The sequence below is a fragment of the Brachypodium distachyon genome, chromosome 3 (assembly GCF_000005505.3).
Source record: "Brachypodium distachyon strain Bd21 chromosome 3, Brachypodium_distachyon_v3.0, whole genome shotgun sequence".
Classification (NCBI taxonomy): Eukaryota; Viridiplantae; Streptophyta; class Magnoliopsida; order Poales; family Poaceae; genus Brachypodium; species Brachypodium distachyon.
The window spans coordinates 27,859,377-27,881,512 of NC_016133.3; the positions used below are offsets into that span (position 1 = coordinate 27,859,377).

Here is a 22,136-nt window from a genome sequence, read left to right on the forward strand (position 1 = left end):
CTCCTAGCTTCCCTTTCCATTCATACGGAGACATATGTACGTGACGAATGTAAACAGCGATCGACGTACTCCTACATCACAGCATCCCGACAAGGCTACAAGAAACATTGCCAAAATGTCACGTGTGAGATTTCCGTAAAATTCTTGTCTCATCTAGTCGCCTAGGAACAAATTCAACTATTGTTTTCCCCTAGGAGGCTCGAGCTAGCAGTCTAATCTCGACATCAACAGGTAGTATGGAGGTAGGTTGTTTTGTTTAGTGAAGGATATGATAAGATGCGCTTTATTAGGCAATGATAGCGCATCCAATCCACTCATGCGCCAAGTTCCGCGTGGACCGAACGAGGGTTTGATGGTTGATCGAGTGTAAAACATCACTGGGTATTCCCTCCAAAACTGCGGGTCGTCGTGTTCTTCACAGGGACTAGGCGATCTACAATTGAGTTAGGACTAAAGCTAGGTGAATCAATCATAAAGGGTAATATTTGAACCAAAAATAAAGACAACAATGCAGCAATGAACAATATTTTTGTGATTTTCGTTAATAGAAGTAGCAGTGGACAGAAATTAATTACTAGGCACCCAAATTAATCACAAGCAAACATATAAGAAAGAAGAAGCAAGTTGTTTGGGAAAGGGATATAGTACATAACATGGCAGCACACACATATATATTATGACAGAAGATTAAACCACACTCACTTGTACAAAGCATAAACAGATCTCAGAACAAGTACAATTATGTAGTCACAATCTCAGGTGATGATGCAATAGCTCACACAAATCCATCACAATTCAAGAACTAGACAAGATTAGCAGAGGAGAAGACATGGATAGAATGAAATTTGTTCCTAATCCATGTGAGCATTACAACGAACACTTTGCAATCGGAATCAAGTTCTCCACGCAATTCACAGAAACAACAAGGAAAGAAGGAGAAAAGGGAGGGATTAGATGGGGATTAACCCAAGGTGAAGGAGCAGCACAAGTTGGAGAAGGGGAAGAAACTTAGGTTGTTCTTCGTGCTCGCCGGAGTCACTTGTTCTTCGCCGGAGAAGGGAAGAAGCTCAGCAGCTTGGCGAATCATGGAGGAGCTGCAGCTTGCTGTTGATGTAGACGAGGAGATGGGCTGCAGCTGCTGCCCTGCGACGTGGAGGAGAGGCAGCAGCAGGTCGGGGGCACGGGGCAGCAGCAAACTTGGTGGCACGGCGCGTCGCCGGCCTGGCCGCCGCGGCGGCCGCTGGTGGAGCAGCAGCAGGGAGAGGGAGGGGAAGTATGGCAGGCCTGAGGCTTCGTACGTGAATAGTTAGGGATTTCAATCCCCACTCCTCTGGCTATTATGCATTCTAGCCCTTCTACTTTTCTTCCTCTCCCACAAGTAGATCTTTTTCTCTTCATATAAGCTCTTGCTTTCTTGTATTCTTTATGCTCAGGTCCTCAAGAATAAAGCTTCATTTGCAGCTTGTGCAAAATTAGGAGAAAGTGTGCCTTTTCGCACCGATCTGCAGGAAATATAAATCAAAGTGTAAATTTGCTCATTTGATCACATATTGTACTTATAGCATTCAGTTTTGAGGCAAAAAGAGACTAAAATGGTGCCAAAAGGTAGGCAAATATCATGCAAATATGACCTTGATCAATGGTGACAAAAGAACTGCCCATCTCTGCCTATTAGGCAGGAGCACGGTGCATCCAGAACAATGGACAAAGCAGCAGGGCGGCTGCCTGCTCGCCAAAGGTCTTCTAGAAGGCGCACACACCAACCAACATCCCCTGGTGTTCACTCCAAAAGGAAGTATTGACATGGAGCACTTGTGTGGTTTGGGTATTGTGCTGGCTAGTAATGCTAACCCTTTTAATATGGAGAATTGGAGTTAAAATAAACATCCATAATAAGTGTGCTGGATTAACTTATTATGGACCGGTGACATGTACTTCCTACAACCATATGAACGGTTCAATGCAGAGTGTCGTACAATGAACGGACAAGAAATGTCGTACGCATAGCATCGTTCAATATGTTACTTTTCTAGTAACATAGATTAGTAACATGTCTGCATCCGTGCTTTTACTATGGAAATGTCACCCGTGTGTGCAAAGTTGCAACAGTCGGCCGCTCTTCTTCTCGCTCCTGCAATTAACTTGCTCGGCCTTTCAAGCGAAGTCATTGGCACACTCAATATTTTGGATTTATGGAATTGTTTTGGCCGCCCAACGAAGCGGAAATGGGTGAGTATCATTTTGTCGCTAAATTCTTGCACCGAATTGTTACGTGGCTGTTATCTGCAAATTTACCTTGTTTTGCATAACCGTATCAAACCACGAGCACTATTTAGTAAGAAGAAAAACTCTTAGAAAACTAATACTCCCTCCGTCCCATATTAAGTGCCGAAATATTACATGTATGTATACGTATTTTAGTATATAGATACGTTTATATTTAGACAAAGTTGAGTCACTTAGTATGGGACGGAGGGAGTACATAAATCATAAACATAATCATATCAGCATCTTAAACGTTAACAAGACAATAATGATCATCAAGAGATGGCCCCAATTTTTAGCAAATTGTTTTTTGTTGTAGTCCAGCAGCCTATTGCCAGAGTCATGAGAAAAAAGGGTCCGGGTTAGCTGCAGTTTAGATTAGATGGAACGAAAGCCTCGTAAAGAATTTTTGAATTTTACTCTACTGCTAGTGAGCTTGCACGTGCAATGCACGTCTCCACAATACATGGCAACTTTTTAAATTACCTTTTTTATATGATGACTCGTCTTTCTATAGTTTTTTTGTCTATCTTATTTTTAAACCAAAATGCTAAAATTGAGCCTAAAAAGATGCCCGCATTTTTTTTCTTCATAAAATCATCAAATCTAAACCATGATGATGATAAGTAAACATGCACCCTAACACACTGAAGTAGAATCAATCTCATTCGAACATAGAAAATATTCAAAATCATCAAATCTGAACCAATTAAGGATACATGATTTTTTTAACACATGATGTTATCACATCTCACCTGACACATCTACTCAACATGTGAAAAAACAACTCCAGTCTCAAATTTTGTTGCAGGGAAAAGAGTGAGATATCACCTCAGTTGCCGCTTGCTGCTAATTAACAGAAGCTAAATCATTAACAAGAAACATCAATCTTGGCAAAAAAGAAGAAGAAGCAAGAATGCTGCAAGGGAAATAGAAAACTGCTGTGAGATTATTTGCACCAACCGGACTAAAGAATGCCCTCAGATTCCACGTCAAATTGACTGAAAAATTAAAAAGTTATGACCAAGTGAAATTTGATCCGAATATTGTTGTTTGGCCAAATTGAGAACTGAATTCATGTCTGCATTTCCTGTCTATAATATGGTTTGTGTGTTATGTGAATTCTCACTTGCATGGAACATTTACGGAAACTGCAGTCCTTCATGATCTATTGAAATCCTATTTATAGTCCACAAGATTCCATATTTACAACTTGCAGCTACCTCAAGACTGAACTGATCAAGCAATAATAGGGTATATTTAGAAAATGCGGCTCCTGCTCTCAATCGATTATCTACACCTTTCATTGTATTTTACCTAATGAAAAAGACACCAAAACAAGTGTTTTAGACTTGTAAATTAGTAAACTGAGAAAACACTAAATATTGGATCCCTATCGGCCGGCTTCTCCCTACTCCAAAGATCACGGACAATTTCTTCAGAAAATGTGTTTTTTGTCATCCCTGTGAATGTTAGGAACTGAAATTGAATTAATATGTGCTCCACATCAGAATGAAGACATGCATTCATCCACTTGAAAATGAAGACATATTTAAAATACATGAATGGAAAAATAACTTCACGAGAGGAGCCGATATACCTTGTCCTATAACGTGTCAATCCCTTTTTGCTACGGCGCTTCAGTGCCAGAAATACACTCATGCCATCTTCTTAGCCCTACATATTATACAGGACATAGAATTCAGTCATTCATGCTTGAAAAAATATACTATGTGAACCCAAAAATAGGAATTGTGGAGACCATTGCTCATGTAGGCACACGAAACATGAAATATATCAAATTTCTCAACCCAAACTCTAAAGTACCATCTCTAACTCTGTGCCATCCATCGACGGGTGAGAATGCACATGATCCTTCTGAAGGACTACCACTGCGCCACCATGCTTAAAATTATACTTGAAAATGCAAGGTACTTAGAGAAAATCACCGTAAATAAAATAAGATACTCCCTCCGTCCAGCAAAAGATGTCTCAAGTTTTTTCTCAAAATTTGAATGTATCTCTAAGTCATGTATAGATACATTCAAATTTAGTCAAAGTTGAGACATCCTTTGTTAGACGGAGGAATACTGAAATCTTCCAGCTCGACATGCAAAATTGCCCATAATGTAATCTGGTTTAAGCCTGAATGTACGATTTTGCATACATGGATAATAAACTGCGATTGCGGCTCTATGTTTAGATGTCAGGCACCAGCTAATTATCCAACTAATAATACCCCGTACAATAATTTTAAAACAAAACTTCACAGCAAGATAGTAGAGACGTACTACAAAATGCATGGAAACTATGGCATTCTGTCAAACACGGAGTTTACAGAACCAGCAAGGGTGGAGATTGGCTAAACATGAAAACCAAGGAGTTGATGAGCCCAGTCCGTGCATCCCAGAAGCAAAGAAGGAAGGGGAGGCGTCAGGTCAGGGTAAGGCGGGGGAGGCAAGAGGAGTCTGGCGTCGAGACTCGGGTCAGGGCAAGGCAGGGGATTCAGCCGCGGGGCTGCGAGATGGACGCGGCGGTACGAAGTCCACGAGCGTTGACAAACGCGACGGCGACTGGGCACCCGCGCAGATGAGTCGGCAGCTGCTGGTCGGGGCAAGGCGGGGGGATTCGGTGCCGGCGAGGGCAGCAGGCGCGGGAGGGCAGAGGCGGGGGCAGCGGAGCGATGGCGGCGCGTGATGGAGTGGAGGCGCGGTTGGACAACGTATGTGGGAGGGCAGAAGCGGGGGGGGGGGGGGGGGCGTGATGCGGTGGGCTCTGGAAGGCGGGCGCGCGCTTGGCGGCGGCGTTGAGCGGGCCCGACGCGGGAGAGCAGCGAGGGTGGCGGCGGGCGCGAAGGGATGCGGGAAGATGCTTCGTGCGGATCGGAGTCGGGTGACAGAGTATGTCGGATGTTAATTAAACGCTAAGCGTACACAGAAAAAAATTTGGAGTGTAAAAGCTATGTTAGTTCTGATTTAGTGGGCCTAATTGTTTAGTAATTGTGAGGTGAGAATGGTTTGCGTGTTTTTTGTGGGGTAAACCTAGAAAAGAAAATGTTGGTGATTTTATAAGTAGTATAGATTAGCATCGCATAAAAAATGAACTGTTCTCATTCTCCGTGAACCTATCCCATTCAACCGGCGTTGAACCAGTGATACAGTGACAGGCAGTCTTTTTTCCAACGATCTGCCTACCTCTCCTCTCCTTCCTCGCTCCCTGAGGAGCTGGCATTTGGCACCTCCATTCGCTCCACCACTCTCCAGTCTGTCTTCTCCCCCGGCACACTCCACCTGACCGTCTCCCCAGGAGCAAGAGGAGGAAGTAAATATATTACGGAATTCCCAGGTCTCTCTTCTCTCAGCTGTTCCCAAGATCGCATTCCCAAATTCGCAATTCGCGTGCATGTTGCTGGCCCAGATCCGATATTCTCTCGGAGGAGCCAGGATTTGCGGGAGGTGTTACTGAATTGCCGGCTCTCTGGTTTGATGCAGGCTTCTTGGGCCTAGTTGAAGGTGAATTGGCATCCAGGGGGTTGACTTGACTGGTGGTTCCCCCGGCGCCGGAGATGGGCAAGGGGGGCGGCTGCGTCCCCAGCAAGAAGCGCCAGCCGCCGGCTACCACCGTCGCCGCCGCGCCCTCGTCGTCATCCGCCGCCGCGGTGCCGCGGGACGCGCCCGAGGAGGCCCTGGACTCGGCGGCTGAGGAGCCCAGGCGGACGCTGCGGCTGTACATCGTATTCTACTCGATGTACGGGCACGTGGAGGCGCTGGCGCGTCATGCGGCAGCGGGGGCGGGCGCGGTGGAGGGGGTGGAGGTCGTCCTGCGGCGGGTCCCGGAGACGCTCTCGCCGGAGGTGCTGGAGAAGATGCAGGCGCCGGACAAGGACCCCGCCGTCCCGGTCATCGCAGCGCCTGCCGACCTGGAGGAGGCTGACGGGGTGCTGTTCGGGTTCCCGACCAGGTACGGCGCCATGGCCGCGCAGATGAAGGCCTTCTTCGACTCCACGGGCTCCCTCTGGGAGAAGCAGGGGCTCGCGGGGAAGCCCGCCGGCTTCTTCGTCAGCACCGGCACCCAAGGCGGCGGCCAGGAGACCACTGCGTAAGCATATCATCGCCTTTTCTGCACATATGAATTAATTAATCTATCAACTATTTCATCTTTATGGTAGTGCTCGTTATGATGCACTCAAGATTGGTACCGTTGATTTGGTTATTTAAAGTACGGAGTAGACAATATTGGAACACTTCCTCTTCCATTCATGGAATTAATTATCACATGTTAGGTATTTTTAGGTGTTGAACTGAATGGACAAATGTCATATAGTAGGTATTTTAGGTGCTAAACTGAACCTTAAGGTGGATACATCAACATAATTCTAATCAGTGCACTGTGAGGAACTTCTGATTTTGGTGGTGTTTTTAAGTGCTTCTTCAGCCCATAAGGTGTCATTGGCATACCGTCTGTGTTTGCAATAAGCAATCCATGAACAAGTTCTTTATTTTTGTTAACATCATATTCTCTTGTACTTTGTTCTGAAGATTGATTTGTTGGTCCTTCGAAAGCCTGAATTTTCAGCATGATGTCAACGTTAGATCATTTGCTCTTGGACTCCATCCATCCATATTGTTTGTGTGTTCACCACAAACTAGGCGGGGAATCTGACTGAAAGGGGAGTTCAACATACACAATTTCCAGCCAGAGTGCACATTGGTGTCTTGACAAATTTCACGTAAATTGTCCTCAGGGGCATCAAAATCAAGTTAATATCATAAACTAACATGTACAGATCATGGTGGTGACACAATATGGCAATGAGGTGCCATACTAATAGTATCTACTATTTAAATTGCTAATGCACTGTTTTCTTTACAACTAAATCATTATGGCTCTGTACTGTGAGATTATTAACAAAAGAGATAGAGTGACCGTGGATGCATTTAAGGATAATAGGACACTGGATGTGATATGTACAAAAGGGATCCATGAGTTAATGTCATGGTACCAGACTACTTCTAGGCTTGTACCTAATCAGCATTGGTTGTGCTACTGTTCAACCTAGTGCCCATGCTAAGAACGAGCCGTCAGATTTACAATCTGTTAGCCATGATAAACATGGACAACAGATATAGCGTTCAGGAGTTCCTGTGATAGCAGAGAAAATTCATTTTGCTCTAAGTAGTTTATCTGCACCATGCCTGATACAATCCATCTCTAACATGACAGGTGATGATGAAAATCAATTAGCATAGAGGAAAGCATTAGCTGGTTTTACCTCTCTTGATTTCAAAATAAATATTACCTTGTCATGATTGTGCTGTGTTCTCATGTCAGTAAAAGTTGAATGTATCAGTTTATGCCCGCTGCCTAGTAATTTGTTTGAAATGCTTCTGTACTCTTTATCTGCTTCCGTTGGTTTTCAGTCTGTGTGTTCACTCACTCTGCTTGTCTTTCACTGACTGGCCATATATGCTTTGGTTGTTCACTGCAGTTGGACGGCGATCACCCAGCTGGTGCACCACGGGATGCTCTTCGTCCCAATCGGCTATACCTTCGGCTCTGGCATGTTCAACATGGATGACATCAGAGGAGGCAGCCCCTACGGTGCTGGAGTCTTTGCTGGCGACGGCAGCAGGCAGCCCAGCGAGGCAGAGCTTTCCCTTGCCGAGCACCAGGGCAGATACATGGCTGCCTTCGTGAAGAAGCTCGCTCAGGTCTGAGGCAGAGCCGGATCTAGCAGATGAACCATCCATCCCTGTGCAGCCAGTCAGCGACACACCATTGATCAGCTATTGTTTTCCTCTTCAGCTACACATGTTCCTATCGCCCATATATGTGCACAGCTTGCGGTCATAGTGTTTGTCGAAGTAGTCATCATATAATTAAGTTGAGGTTTATTTGTACATCTGTTGACATAAATATTTTTTATTGTGCATTTGGAAAATAAGGTCCCGTTTGGAACTTGTGGGTTCTTCTGAATTGCTGTGGGGATTGAACTGATTGATGTGAAAGATTGTGTGCAAAGCTTATTGCTAGTACTTTGTTTTCTGAAGAAGAGCATGTTTATTTATTTTTCTTTGTCACCCTTCGCTACTGATGCCCTGTCTGGAATGTGAGATTTTCCCAAATTCATGCACAAGTTGAACATTCCTTATGAAATGCCCTGGTTCTGTTTTTGTAGGCAATTTTTTTGCTTCTTAGGAGTCTTTTTTTATTTTAGAATTCACAAAGATATTTTTATTTCTCAAGCGAAGTTTTATTTTAGAGTGCGGCTATATCTCAGACGCGTGATTTTTTAAGCAACAGGGTTAAATCTCAATCAACGCACTAGAACCGTTGGATTATGGTCTACACGTCATTCCCACTCACTAATGCAATCATTGGATTAAGTTCCAAGGGCAAATCATGTAGACTTATGTCTAATTAAAAACGGGTTTGATATTGAGAAGTAGAGTAAATTGCACGGAACCACCACATTTCGGTGACTTATTACGAAAACCACCGATTTTGCTAATTTTCGCGCAGAACCACCGCATTCAGTGAAGTTGTTGCACATAGCACTAATTCTGTCGATTGCTCCGTATAAACGCGTTTCTGACCGACCGGATCCACATGTCAGGTTGACCAGGCCGAGCCGGCGTTACGCCGTCCGTTAGCCAGGTCTGTAGAAGCCTTTCTCCTCTCCCGCTGACTACAGGCCCCACCATCATCCTCCTCCTACTAGTGCATCCGCTCGCCCTTGCTCCCTATCAGCGCCGGCCGCCTCGCGCGCCGCCCCGCGCGGCGCTGCTGGTCCGCCACCGCGTGTCTTCGCTGCATCCCCCCGCGTTGCCTGGTTCCGCGCTGCTGCCGCCCCCCGCCCCTACCGCCGCTGCTGCCCGCCGCCGCCCTAGCCTCCCCACGCGTCGCTGCTTGCGCGCCTGGCCATGCGCGCCCCTCCGTGCTGCCGCCGCCCCTGCTGCCTGCCGCCGTGCGCGGCCCCCCTCCCTACGGCCGCTCCTGCCTGCAGTAGCGCGCGCCGCCCCATCGCCACCGTCGCGCTCCGCCGCTGCTGCCGGCAGCCTGCGCGCGCCGCTCCTGTCTGCCGCTACTCCTGCCTGCAGCAGCTCTGCCGTCGCGAGCGCCCCGCTCCGCGCGCCACCGCTGCTCCTGCCTGCAGCCGCATGCGCCGCCCCGCTCCGCGCGCTGCCCCTTCTCTCCTGTGCCGCCGCGAGCGCCCTGCTCCGCGCGCCACCGCTGCTTGGTTGCGAGAGAAGAGAGACAGCAGGGAGGAAGAGAAGGGGGCGGGGAGCTAGCCGCTTCTGCTTGCCTAGACGGCATCTCGGAGCTGCGCGCGCTGGAGCTGTCCACGTGGCTGCTCGCCGGAGAGAAAGAAGAGAGAGGGAGTAATCCAAGTGGCTCTCACAGACGGCGTTAACATCAGTTCGGCCCACTCAACCTGACATGTGGGATCGGTCGGTCAGAAACGCGTTTATACGGAACAATCGACAGAATTAGTGCTATGTGCAACAACTTCACTGAATTGCGGTGGTTCTGCGCGAAAATTAGCAAAACCGGTGATTTTCGTAATAAGTCACTGAAATGTGGTGGTTCCGTTCAATTTAGTCTTGAGAAGTATCATGTTTTTTAGTTCGAGGCCAGTCGACATTCCACATGTTTAACCGTCAAATCTTAATCCAACGGTAGCACGTGGAAGAGGGAAAAGTGAATACAACTCTAAGATTTTAATCCAACGGTTTTGATATGTCAGCTGAGATTTAGGATCATTTACTTAAAAATCAGGTGACAGAAAAATAGCCACATCCAACTAAAGACAGACGACTTAGCAAAACTATGAAATCTGAAATACCATTCAGCCAGCCCAGCGGCCAAGCTCCGGCAAATAAAAGAAAACTATAAATTAAAGGCGTCTCTAAAATAGGGGTGGACACGTTAAACTCAAACCTTGTAAACCCAATTGAACCCGAAACCTTGTAAACCCAATCGAACCCGAATAAACCTAATTGTCGGTCTATTCAGGTTCGGTTCCATTTTCGGCCTTATTTGGATATTGTGTCCGGGTACGGGTTTGACCCCAAGAAACCTGAAAAGACTGAAATACCGCTGCTGCTATTTAACTTTTGCCAATTATGGTGTGATGTCGTTGTTGCGGTGGTATCTAGTTTATTTTGAGGAGTAAGTAACAACGGTCTTCTACTATTCGATCCGAACAGACCGACCGGATATATAGTCGGTCTATTGGGTTTGGTGCTGGTTTATTTTTACAGAAATTCGGTTTAATAGTCTAGAAACCCGAGCCCATAGACCAAATAAAACCAACCGAACGGAATGCCCTGGCCTACTTCTCCGGTGCGTACATTTTAAAATTTTGAAATCGCTCTTCGAAGCCGCAGACCCGCAGTTGCAGCAGTCTCTTCTCCTCCTCTCCCTTCCCGTTTGCGTCGCCGAGCCACGCCCGGAACGCCTCCTCGGCCCCCGCCTGCCCATAGCCGTTCCGTCGCGGTCGCCGTCGTTCCCGCTGCCGGTACGAGCACCCCTGTCCTCTCCCCCACGTCCCCTTCTGCAGGATCTTCGATCTGATCGCGTGAGGGCCGAGATTCCGTTATGGCTCTAAGTGCTGATGTGTTTGATTAGGCTTTAGAGTGGTTGTATTTATGCAGCGTGATCGTCTATTGTTGTCGCTCCGTAAATCGTGACGATAAGGAGCCACGATTTGGTTGCCTTTTTGGTTCGAAATCCCGGGAACATTGATGCGATAGCTCTGTCTTAAACATATATGCATGTTGTTTTCTGAACACCAAGCGAAGGGAGATGATGACATCGTTTGATATGGACTCTGGAAGGATGTGCTACAAACCTGAATTTTGTTAGAACATGAAACAGAGGAGAGGGCCGAACTGTAGTTTGAATTTGGGGGAAATTGGAGCTTGAAACTATCGATGAAAACAATCAAACTTAGCGAGTTAGGATAGATCATCCATTATCTTTCCTGAATCAGTAACTTTAGAGATTTGTATTGAACATGGAAGGTGCAGTGCCAAATTTCATGTTTCTACGGTGGGCTTCACAGTCAATTGTATTTCCTGTATCCTTAGAAATGAAAACAGTTCTGAGTACTGACATTCAGCATACAGTATAATTCAGTCAAATTGATATGGACTGTGTATGTCCTCGCAGTGCTTATTATGTGGGGCCAGGTTTACAGCCCACGCAAGCGGGCAGGTCAGGAGTGCAGGCATGAGCCAAGAGGAGGCGTCGGTGCATCAGATGCTGGAGATACTGCATTTCGGATTCACTGTTTGAGCCGATCGGCATATGCTGCTGTGTTGAGAGCGTTCTGTGCTCAGTCATACCTTTTTCCAGTGGTACTTCCCATGGATATTTCCTTTTAATCCTACTAGTTCTATTGCAATATATCAATAGTTAAATCATAGGTAATTGGATTGGTCGGAACGTTTTGTTATATTAAATTCTATTAAATTTGTAGTATACTCTTGAGTTTTGACCAAGACATAATATACTTTTTTCTGCATGTAACTTCCAGGAAAGGTGGTTTATGCCTCACTAGTCAGGCTCTTATTTTTTTCCTGCATCTAGAATTTCCACTTTATTTCATCTGGCATGCTTTTAGACTGCATGAATTATTTTGCATAGCATAATTAGAATTTAGCACAGCTTTAGCTAAATTTGAATGTTTTCAATGCTTGTTACTTTTGACTTATTACAGGCCAAGCAAGAATGTCTTGCTGAATTGAGAAATGGACTTAAATTATCAGGCAGTGAGCACCAAGAATGCATTGTAAAGGCCAGTACAAATAGCCATATCAAGTCTTTAAGGTGAATATTTACAATTTACCTAAACAGGGTATTGTAGTATTGGTTCCCAGAATAAATAAAAATGCCGACAGAAGTACTTGAGATTTGATCTGTTGTACAGTTTAAATATCTAACATTTTTCTAAATTTGGTTCTGTAATTGACATCTAGTGCCAGTTTCTTATTTCCATAGTGGTCATATCAGTTTTTCTGTTCCTGCCTCCTTACTGATGTAATTTTTGCCCAAAACTTGACAACTGTCACAGAACGGATCTGTTGATATGGTCGTGCATGTCGTATTGCAGGTATGCTTTATACAAGGGAAAGAATGGTAATGCTGAAGCTATGAAGGGTTCTCTAGGTCTTGCATGTGTGATACCAGATGCTGGAGATGCTGCATTTCAGATTCACTGCCTGGAGAGATCAGCATTTGCTTCTGTGTTAAGAGCTTTCTGTGCTCAGTCAGACCTCCTCTCATGGGTATATCTTTCATTTTCAGCCATACTTCTTGTACTTGCAAGTTAAGTTGTGAGAGATCACTAAGAAAATCACAAATAATAGGAATTGCTGGACCAATTGCAGGTTTTGTATGCATAACTTGGTCTTCAATACTAACTTTTGTCTGTAAATCTTTAAAATTTCGTATTCAACCTCTGGGGAAAGGTAGTCTGGTAGAACTTTCCATTTGTTTTTCTCCCTTTTGACTAAAGAAAGCTTCTGCCATAATTTGTTATTCCTGTGTTTTTTTATACCGGTTCTCATTCTTTCTGCATTCTTTTGTTCTTCTGATGAGTTATTTTGGATATCATAATTAGCGTGGGTTCATCTGTTTACTTTTTCATCACTCTTTACCTTTAACATCTTGCATTTACAGGCCAAGCTTATTAATAAGCTGAGAAATGAACTTAGATTATCGGACACTGAGCAGCGAGAAGTTATTGCGAGGGTCAGTTCAGATGACTATATCAAGTCTCTGAGGTGAGCATGTCTAGCCTTTTTAGAAAACAAAGTTAATGCTTATTCAAAGACTTGCCTGAACTGCAGTTTCAGATATATAATCTTTCTCTGTAATGGGCAGGAAATACAGTTTAGCTAATTACTCTGGTCTTACGAAGAAGACTCTTGCTTTTGACGTACGTGTTGTGGTTCCTGATAAGATTGACAAAACTGGACAATCCTTCACCTCATCGGCTCAACAATTACCAATGCCAGCAAACACAACGTCACTAGCAAGGTGGCAATGTCAGAAATCAAGTGAAGTTGGATTTTCTGCAGTTTCACTGAACAATATTTACTTATGGTGCAGGAACATTGGCATATTAGGTACCTCTCCTACAGCCAAAAACGGTCCTTGTTTTGGTCTTCACGCCGTGGTGCCTGCTAAGAAGTTGAAATCTGGAAATGGGAGTGCATTAACATACTTTAAATGCCCCCCTTGCGCTGAACAATCGCCGGTGGCAGTTTCTTCTATGCTGTCGGTATGTATTCTTATTTTTGGAACATTCAAAATTAGTCTGGAATGGAAGCTGTACATGTTTCTGTGCCTCTGCCGACAATTATAATCTCCATCGGTTCCTTTCAACTGCAAGGTCTTGAAAAATGATGTCCAAACTTTTCTGAAGGAAACTATCATAGTTCATCGATAATATGCCCATGTATATCTGTTGTGTGAAACTGTCAATTTTAAATGACTAGAAAGAACCTTCTTAGAACGTCTGTGTAGTTTTTAACAAACAGTTTTTCCAGGGAGCATACATGCTTTTATCATGAAAACAAATTAAGTTTAGGCTGTTGAAAGGTCACTAATACTATTCTGGTCCTTTGTGCTGATTGATTGTTGACAGGAAAGTTCCATAGATGATCCTCTTGAACATAAGAAATCACTATGTGACATAAAGGCTGGATGCGCTGTATATCCCATGTTCGAAGAAAAGCAGCGCCAATCAAATGCTGGTCAAGTTCCTTTGTGTGTCCATCCAGATATGCAGGCATCAAGGAAAATGGGAGCTGAAGTGTCTCCGATGAGCAGATTTAAGAGCTTGAGTTTTATCATTTACGGTGCTGAAAATGCCAATGATGGTTCTGACATAGTTAAGATCCACCTAACTTCTAGCCTTCTAAAAAAGGTATGTGCATTATAAAAACCGTAAGCTTGGCTGCGGGCTTGCATTTGTTTTGTCTTGCTTAATCTGTAATATTTGGAGCTTTTGTACTATCTATAACGAGCTTCAGCCTCACATATTCTTATTTGCAGGTTGAAACACAGTTAATGAGAGGGAAGCCAAATCCAGCTATGTTTAACACGGCGAAGTCAATCCTTAAAGTGAGAATCCCACTGAACTTTTCTGTGACTCAGTGTGGCAACAATTCATTTCATTCATATGCAGTTATCCTAATTTGCTTTGTTTGCATATTTGTCTTGAATTAGGATCAAGAAAGACACCTTTTGGATGCACTTGTTGAACTCTCTGAAGTATCATCTGCTGGTAAGTTACCTTCCAGTAACCTTCAGTTTGCTTAGCATATTGCTAGTTTCTTTGATCTTTTACGCATGGACCTGAAATTGTAATTCTAATGGGCCAATGAAATAAACCTTTTGGATGAAACTGAAGCGTTTGCAATTATTCCTCGCTACCGGCAGAAATATAGGCAACAGATATTGATTGTTGATGTTTAACAAAAGAAGCTACTGCAAAATATCACATAACTAATCAGCTACTGGATGTGCAAACACGACAACTTCGGATTGGTTGGACCAAATTTGACGTTACAATCATAGATTCTGCCAAATTTACTCTTATTTTTTCCAAACTGAAATTCTGGGGCCTCAAGTTTTAGCATTGTCATATTTGCCATTCCCGTCACTGCCGCCAGGACTAATCCTTTCGGCCGTACATGTGCTCCTCTGTAGCGGCGTGCCCTGGCCAGCACGACGAGGAGACGCCACCGCTGCTGAAGTCGGTGAGCAGCTCGAGCTACGAAGAGGCGCCCGCCACCGCCTCGACCTGCACCGCGATCACGGGGCCGCGTGGGGCAGAAGCAGCACGGGGGGAGGCTTTCGAGACCAAGGGCGCGCAAGGGAGGGAGCTCGAGCCGGCGGCCAAGCGGGCCTGGCGCCCCACCGTTAAGCTCTTGGAGTCGGAGTGGGTCAAGTGTCTTCCAAGGAAGGGGAAGAAAAGAATGCATGCGTCACCACCGCCGGCGCCGGGTCAGTGCACTGCATTATTGGCTGGATGCGTGTAAAACGTGGGTGGAGGGGTGAGTCACTGGCGACGTTGAGTTCTAGTACTTATTCGGGTGAGCGGATCTAATTAAGAATGCGATGGGATGTTTGTGTTCCAAGGTTTTGACCAAGATTGCTGGTAATATAAATTGAACTGTTCTGTACGAAATTCCCGATGTTCCGAAATTGCAGCATCAGGCTTATTAGTCGCAACCCAGACGATAATATGTTCCGAAAATGCAGCACCTACCTGTAGCAATTTCCAGCATCCGCACGTGTCGCCTCTGAGCTAGAGATTGTGATCCGCTACCTTCTGAAAACGCCTTAAATTTTTGGCTCTTGGCGACTAACTGCTCTGCAGCGACCGCTGGCCCCTGCTGCTGTGTGTCGTGGTCGTGAATCATGAAAAGGTGTCATGTATTGGCCTATTTTGTCGCGACGGGCAATGAATCGGTGCAGATCGCCATCAAGACGGTGACTGGAGTCGGTTACTCTTGGGAAGAAAGGAGACGACCCAAATCCAAATCCAAATCCAACCTGCGGCCAGGAAACGCACCCAGCCAGACAGCCAGCGCCGTCCAATATTCACCGGCCGAGCCATCCTTTGATTTGGTCATTCTTGTTCAATCAATCGACTCGGCGTTTCATCTTCATCACATCCATGCGTGCCATCACATCGTCTTTGATGAGACGAGATGACCTGGGAACCAGACTTTCTTGCTCGGTATAGTTGAGTACAGTATTAAGGTCCAGATTCTTTCGCCTCCACAGTAGTCGGAGTTGAATAGGCCGCGTGTGTAGTGTACCATATGCATGGCCAAGCCTTCTTCTGCCGCGACGGCAGCCGTGGGGGCGAAGGTGCTCATCGCCTGCCTCAACGTCGGCTTCTTACTCTTGCTCACCTTCTTTTGCCTCTCGCGCCCCGGCGTCGAAGCTGCCGTTCCCCTCTTGCTCGACGGCGTAGGTCAGCGGCTCGATCAGGACAAGTGCGACTACCACGGCGACTCTGGGTCAGCATTTGAAAGGGGGCGGGGCCACGTCGATTACCTGTACCTGTTCTACTGCGTTTGCGGCGAGGAGCGCCGGGCTCTCGGGTACGCCTTCGTGGCGGCGTGGCTCGCCGTGCTCTTCTACCTCCTGGGCGACACCGCGGCGGTGTACTTCTGCTCCAGCCTCGAGGGCCTCTCGCGGCTGCTCCGCCTGTCCCCGGCGATCGCCGGCGCCACGCTCCTGTCGCTCGGCAACGGCGCGCCCGACGCGCTCTCCACCATCGCCTCCTTCGCGTCCGGCGGCGGCGGGGAGGGAGGAGGGAGAGGGACCACCGTCGTGGGGCTCAACGGCCTCCTCGGCGGCGCGCTGTTCGTCTCCTCCGCCGTTCTCGGCGTCATCTGCCTCCGCCCCGGCGGCCCCGGCCGCGGGTTCCCCGTCGACAGGCGCAGCTTCTTCCGGGACGCGTCCTTCCTCCTCCTCGCCCTCACCGCCGTGGCCGTCGTCCTCGCCGCCGGCAAGGTCAACATATGGGGAGCTCTCGCCTTCACCTCCCTCTACCTCTTCTACGTCCTCGCCGTCGCCTTCACCCACGGCCGCGATCGAGGATCGCGCGTCGGAGGAGGAGAGGAAGAGACGGACCACACCAACGCCGCCTTGTCAGAGCTCTGCGACGTCGCCGAGACGAATTTCTATCCGTACCAGGACCAGGAAGAACCACTGCTCCCTGAGACCGCGCCCCTCCTGCAATACCATGCCGATGATGAATCCACGAAGAAGAGTAAGAGGGCGAGTGTGTTCTGGTCCGCGGTGCGCGTGCTGGAGCTGCCTCTGTATCTGCCGCGGCGGCTGACGATCCCGGACGCGAGCAAGGAGCGGTGGAGCAAGCCGGCGGCGGTCACCGCGGCCGCCCTTTCCCCTCTCTTCCTCTCCTTCCTCTGGAGCCACACCGCCCTCGCCCTCCTCCTCGGCGGTCTCGCGGGCGTCCCCATGGGCCTCGCCGCCTTCCTCACCACGGACACCGACGCGCCGCCGACGAGATTCCGCTCGGCCTGGCTCGCCGGCGGCTTCGTCATGAGCGTAGCCTGGGCGTACGTCATCGCCAACGAGCTCCTCTCCCTGCTGGTGTCCGCCAGCCTGGTGCTCGCCGTGGACCCAGCGACGCTGGGGCTGACCGTGCTGGCGTGGGGCAACTCGCTGGGCGACCTCGTCGCGAACGTAGCCGTAGCCATGTCCGCGCGCGGCGGCGGCGGCGGCGCGCAGGTGGCCGTGGCCGGCTGCTACGGCGGGCCGGTGTTCAACGTCCTTGTCGGCCTCGGCCTGTCCTTGGTGCTCTCGTGCTGGGCTGGATATCCACGGCCTGTAGAGATTCCCAGGGAGGCCAGGCTTTACCAGACGCTGGGCTTCGTGGCTGCTGGAGTTTTATGGACTTTGGTCATGCTGCCGAGAAAGGGAATGTGGGTGGATAGGACGCTGGGATTTGGGCTTCTGGGCATATACTTTTGCTTCTTGTGTGCTAGCGTTTTACAAGCACTTGGGATCGTCTGACCAAATAATGTATGTGTCAGACCTTCTGAATTTTTATGTACATAGCTTTTGGAGCTGTTCTTTTGAAACAACTGCTCCCTCCGTCCAATAAAAAATGTCTTAAATTTGTCAAATTTTGAATGTATCTAAAATCTAGACATGACTTAGTGTATAGATACATTCAAATTTACTAAAAGATGAGACATCTTTTGTTAAACGGAGAAAGTAGAACGTCATGCGCTGCTGCACGGTTGAGGTATGAATCAAAATACAACTCGACAACACATCTAAAATTGATCTAACCAAGAGATCGTCACACAATGGCAAGAAAACGTCATCCAGATCGACAACCAAAATTATTTGAGGTTGACTCAAAGAAGAATGATACAAGCGACAAATACAAATTGCTTAGGTACATCAGAAAATCAAGCTTGGCATGGTAAAGCAGCGATGTTGCCGCAAAAACACAGCGCGCCTCAACGGAAAACGGATCAAAAACAAGATCACACTATCTTGGATCCATATACCATCTATATATAATGTTTAAATGGATGAGCGAAGTTGCATATATCTATTGGAAACTTGTTATGGGCTTCCGTAAGGCGACTGTGTTTAAGTTACAGGAATCACAGATTTCAGCTATGGCAAATGGTTCTCGTCTAGGTGATACACTGATTGCTTGTCTATTTCCCTTGCCATTTCTTTGCTGCCTTGTTTTGTATCACTCAGGAAATATTGTCCACCCTCCAGCTGAAGATCAATCTACAACTGCCAGAATAAAGAATTAGTCAAATAGTAGCAGCAGCGCGGTCGTGCGATCGTTCGGCTGAGGGGATCAGGGGAATCATTTTCCATTTCAGAACGGATGACTAAATATTCTCTTAAGAGATAGTGAAATAGATTCCCAAAACTTTTAGTTCCTATGTGATAATAATGATACCAGAATTGTGTAAAACAAGTTAGACATAAAACTAAATATTTTTGCTTCATGATAATTCAAAGGAAAGGGTTTCCCTTCATGCACCCAGCTTCATCAGGCTCTGAACGAATTAACAACCGCCTATAGTCATTATCAACAAAGTGTCTAGCCGGATATAAAACCAATCACTAATTAACATGGCTGATGCTTGTAGTTTGTTGGTTAATATTAAAGTCATTTCAGCTTTCAAACAATTATACACTTATACGTTCAGCTCAAATACGCAAACTCACGGCAAAACAAATACAAATCAAGCAATTTTAATGCCTGCTGAAAGCAAGTAGCATACCGTTTTCTTACTCCAGCTTGACCCGGCTTCTTTTCAATCGACCAGGAGACTTCTCGAACACACCCGAAGCTGGACGCAACCAGAACCAAAAGCCCACCAGGCGCCGACGGCCCACAAAAGTCCATCACACCCGATGGCTTCGAAGAAAAAACAAAAGCGTCGACGTGGCCGATCAGGCAAGAAGAGAAACTCTCCGTGACGTTTAGTGGACAGAAAGACTAGATGATGTCCTAAGTTTTTCTGCGAAATCGTGTTAAAACAAATGCGTAAGTAGATGCTTATAATTAATTAAAACTAATAGAAAAAATTGTACAAGTGTTCTTATTTTACATTTAAAAGAAATAAAAGCTAAGAAGTATGTGATAAAATAATTTATAAAAGAGAAGACATCGTTGAATTGATGAGGTAAAATGATTTGAGTTGATAGGTGAATGGAAAAATGTAAACGAATATGCATGGCTTGAAAAAAAACATGTATGACATGATTTGCATAGCAACGTGGTGGGCCTTCTACACCCTACTGAGGTGGCATTTGCATGCTGAGAGAAATAGTTAGTGGGTTGCCTATTTAGATATAGAGGTAGAAGATAAGAATAGTATGACCCCTACTCTCCTCGCCTTCCCTGTTTTGTGCGCTTGAATGAATAGTTTTCATGGACTGAGATAGTAAATGATACACTTCGTTGGCGGTCATCCGCCCAACGCAACCGATTCCGACTAGCGTGAACTTGAACAAGCGAGATGACGAACGAGCCTCGTTGCCCTCTTCATAGGCATCGTCCACAAGATTTTGTCCAACAAGGACGACGAGGAGAAGAGGAGAAGGAGGAGGTGGCGGCTAAGGTTTAGCCCCTCGAGTTGCCTCGGAGGAGACAACCCGAGATGCCTGAGGGCCGGCTCCTCGCCTCTTCTGGATTGGCGAAGATCGAGTATTTGTTCTGTCACTGAGGGTGAAACTGGTTAGGATAATTACCAACTGAATCCGTTTTCGAATCTGATGATGGTATAGGATACGAGAAGAGAATTAACTATCCAGCCGGATACAGTATATGATATGGTACGAGCGTTATCCGACAGATATCGGATTATCCGACACTAATAATCCGGACATTATCCATTTCAGCTCACTTACTAGCCTAGACTATGAAGCCGAGAAAAGCCCATATCCCAGCACACATCCTAACCTAACCTACTAGACACATTCGCAGAGGAGATGAGACGAGTCTCTCTCGGTCTCTCCCAAATACGCACTGCTCCCGGCGGTGTGCGTCTTCTCCCATGCTCGCAAGGCTTGTGCGTCTGGCTCCTTGCGCCGTTTGAATCTTCAGTGTGTGTAAGTAACCATTGTTGAGTACTTGAGTTGCGTCCCTGATTTGTCATAATCAGTTATTACTTGTACGCATTATTCAACAATCATTATCATTTCCGATCTGGCAAAAAAATACCTCTGCTAAATCACTGTCAACCCGAACTAACGAGAAACCAAACACCTCTTAAGGCACCTCGTCTGATTGCTGAAGAAACCCAGATGCTTACGTTTTGGGATTTTATTTTTTCTGTTTGGTACGTCCATGGTCTCTCGGAGTCGGAGGGGCGCGAATGACCTCCTGAAACGGAGACATTTTACTTTGTAAGAATGAAACGGAGACTCGGAGACAATAGAATAACACGCACCAGAACTCCACCGTCGTCCAATTAATGATTTGGAGTGAGTGCCGAATAAAACAAATCAAGTTAGTGCAGGCACCATGTGACGATGGCATGTGAAAAGTGAAATCCAGTCCGTGGCGCACCGGATTCAATCCCAATCCGATCCTCCTCCAACAAAGTAAGAGCATCATCAGGAGAGCCCCTATTTCACCCCCTATCCTCAAATATAGGTATTCTAGCTAAAAAACGCTCTTCCTCCCGGAACTGAGGGCGCCCCCAAATCGCCCTCCCGACGACCCAAACTGAGGTGCCGGCTAGGGGCTCCCGGAAGCGAGGATCTCAACGGCCAGCTCCGATTCGCGCCAAGGTTCGTCCTCCTTCCCTCCCTTCTCTCCCTTGATTCGCGTTTTTGGCCGATGGGGAGGCGGGCGTCGCCGGCCGAGGATGGGTCGGGGACGGGTCGCGGCGGTGGCGGGCGAGATGGGGAGGCCGGCGGCGGTGCTGGGCGGGATGGGGAGGCGGTGCTGGGCGGGATGGGGAGGCCGGCGACGGTGCTGGGCGGGATGGGGGACATGGGGAGGCGGCGGTGCTGGGCGAGATGGGGAGGCCGGCGGCGGTGCTGGGCGGGTCGGGGGCGCGGGGGCAGAACGGAGAGCCAGAGAGGAGGGGAGGTGAGGTCGGGGGCGCTGGCAGAACAGAGAAGAGAGAAAGAGATAGCAGAGAGATGAGAAAGAAGACAGAAGAGAGAAGAGAGAAGAGGTTAATTTGGTAGATGCAAATTGGTAGATCAATTTAGTAGTTCTTTCATGAGATTAGAACATACAATTGTGACTAAATTGCTTATAATTTCTTTCATGGTAGCAATTCATACACTTGATGGATGATCACAGTTCTCCTATGGGTTTGTACACAAACATGTTGAGTGAAGGATACAACGAAGAAGCTTGGGGCCAAAATTTGAGTAGTCCTATGGGTTTGTACACAGCAGATCATACACCAATGCATGCTAAAGTTCCTACTCCTCCAGTAAAAACAAATAACAAGAGGAAAGGAAATTTCACTGATAAAGAAGATGAAGTTTTGGTGGCTGCATCGTTGCATGCTAGTATGGATCCAATAGTAGGTACTGAGCAAAATAATGCCACTTATTGGAATAGGATTCATGAAGAGTATGAATCCCACAAGCCAGAAGGAAGTGATCACAATGTCAATTCCTTATCGCATCGTTGGTCCGCTGTGAAAGAACAAGTGGGTAGGTTTTGTGGATGTTACGAGCAAATTATGCATAGGCGCGAAAGCGGGAAGACAGAGCAAGACAAGGTAGTTCACCTAGTTGTTTAATTTCATTGTATATTCATATGTCAGGTGCAAATATACTGAGACATGTTCACTTGTGCAGATTGT

At 46.8% G+C, this 22,136-nt stretch overlaps 3 protein-coding genes and 1 long non-coding RNA gene across 5 annotated transcripts; 3 read left to right on the forward strand and 1 right to left on the reverse strand.

The window, feature by feature from the left end:
• The first annotated feature begins 5,393 nt into the window (after positions 1-5,393).
• On the forward strand, positions 5,394-8,332 carry LOC100832979 (probable NAD(P)H dehydrogenase (quinone) FQR1-like 1). 2 transcript variants are annotated; one of them, XM_010236449.3, is made up of 3 exons: positions 5,395-5,610; positions 5,757-6,363; positions 7,754-8,332. In XM_010236449.3, the coding sequence occupies exons 2-3, from the start codon at positions 5,831-5,833 to the stop codon at positions 7,980-7,982; spliced, it is 762 nt and encodes a 253-aa protein (XP_010234751.1). In that variant the 5' UTR covers positions 5,395-5,610; positions 5,757-5,830; the 3' UTR covers positions 7,983-8,332. The 2 variants fall into 2 exon arrangements, with proteins under 2 accessions (XP_014755524.1, XP_010234751.1); XM_014900038.2 differs by having other exon boundaries at positions 5,394-6,363.
• A 2,301-nt stretch (positions 8,333-10,633) lies between these two features.
• LOC100844895 (protein EMSY-LIKE 3) lies at positions 10,634-15,469 on the forward strand. Its single transcript, XM_010238290.3, has 11 exons — positions 10,634-10,786; positions 11,440-11,627; positions 11,990-12,099; positions 12,383-12,557; positions 12,952-13,055; positions 13,156-13,311; positions 13,384-13,555; positions 13,922-14,203; positions 14,332-14,400; positions 14,506-14,563; positions 14,989-15,469. The coding sequence occupies exons 2-11, from the start codon at positions 11,448-11,450 to the stop codon at positions 15,318-15,320; spliced, it is 1,638 nt and encodes a 545-aa protein (XP_010236592.2). The 5' UTR covers positions 10,634-10,786; positions 11,440-11,447; the 3' UTR covers positions 15,321-15,469.
• Positions 15,470-15,728: 259 nt separating this feature from the next.
• Positions 15,729-17,948, forward strand: LOC104583652 (cation/calcium exchanger 1). The gene has a single exon (XM_010236450.3). The coding sequence runs from the start codon at positions 16,114-16,116 to the stop codon at positions 17,833-17,835; it is 1,722 nt and encodes a 573-aa protein (XP_010234752.1). The 5' UTR covers positions 15,729-16,113; the 3' UTR covers positions 17,836-17,948.
• A 414-nt stretch (positions 17,949-18,362) lies between these two features.
• LOC112272023 lies at positions 18,363-19,131 on the reverse strand. The gene is made up of 2 exons (XR_002965691.1): positions 19,083-19,131; positions 18,363-18,576 (listed from the first exon to the last, which is right to left on the reverse strand). It is a non-coding gene; the product is annotated as an uncharacterized LOC112272023 (long non-coding RNA).
• Between the last annotated feature and the right edge of the window lie 3,005 nt (positions 19,132-22,136).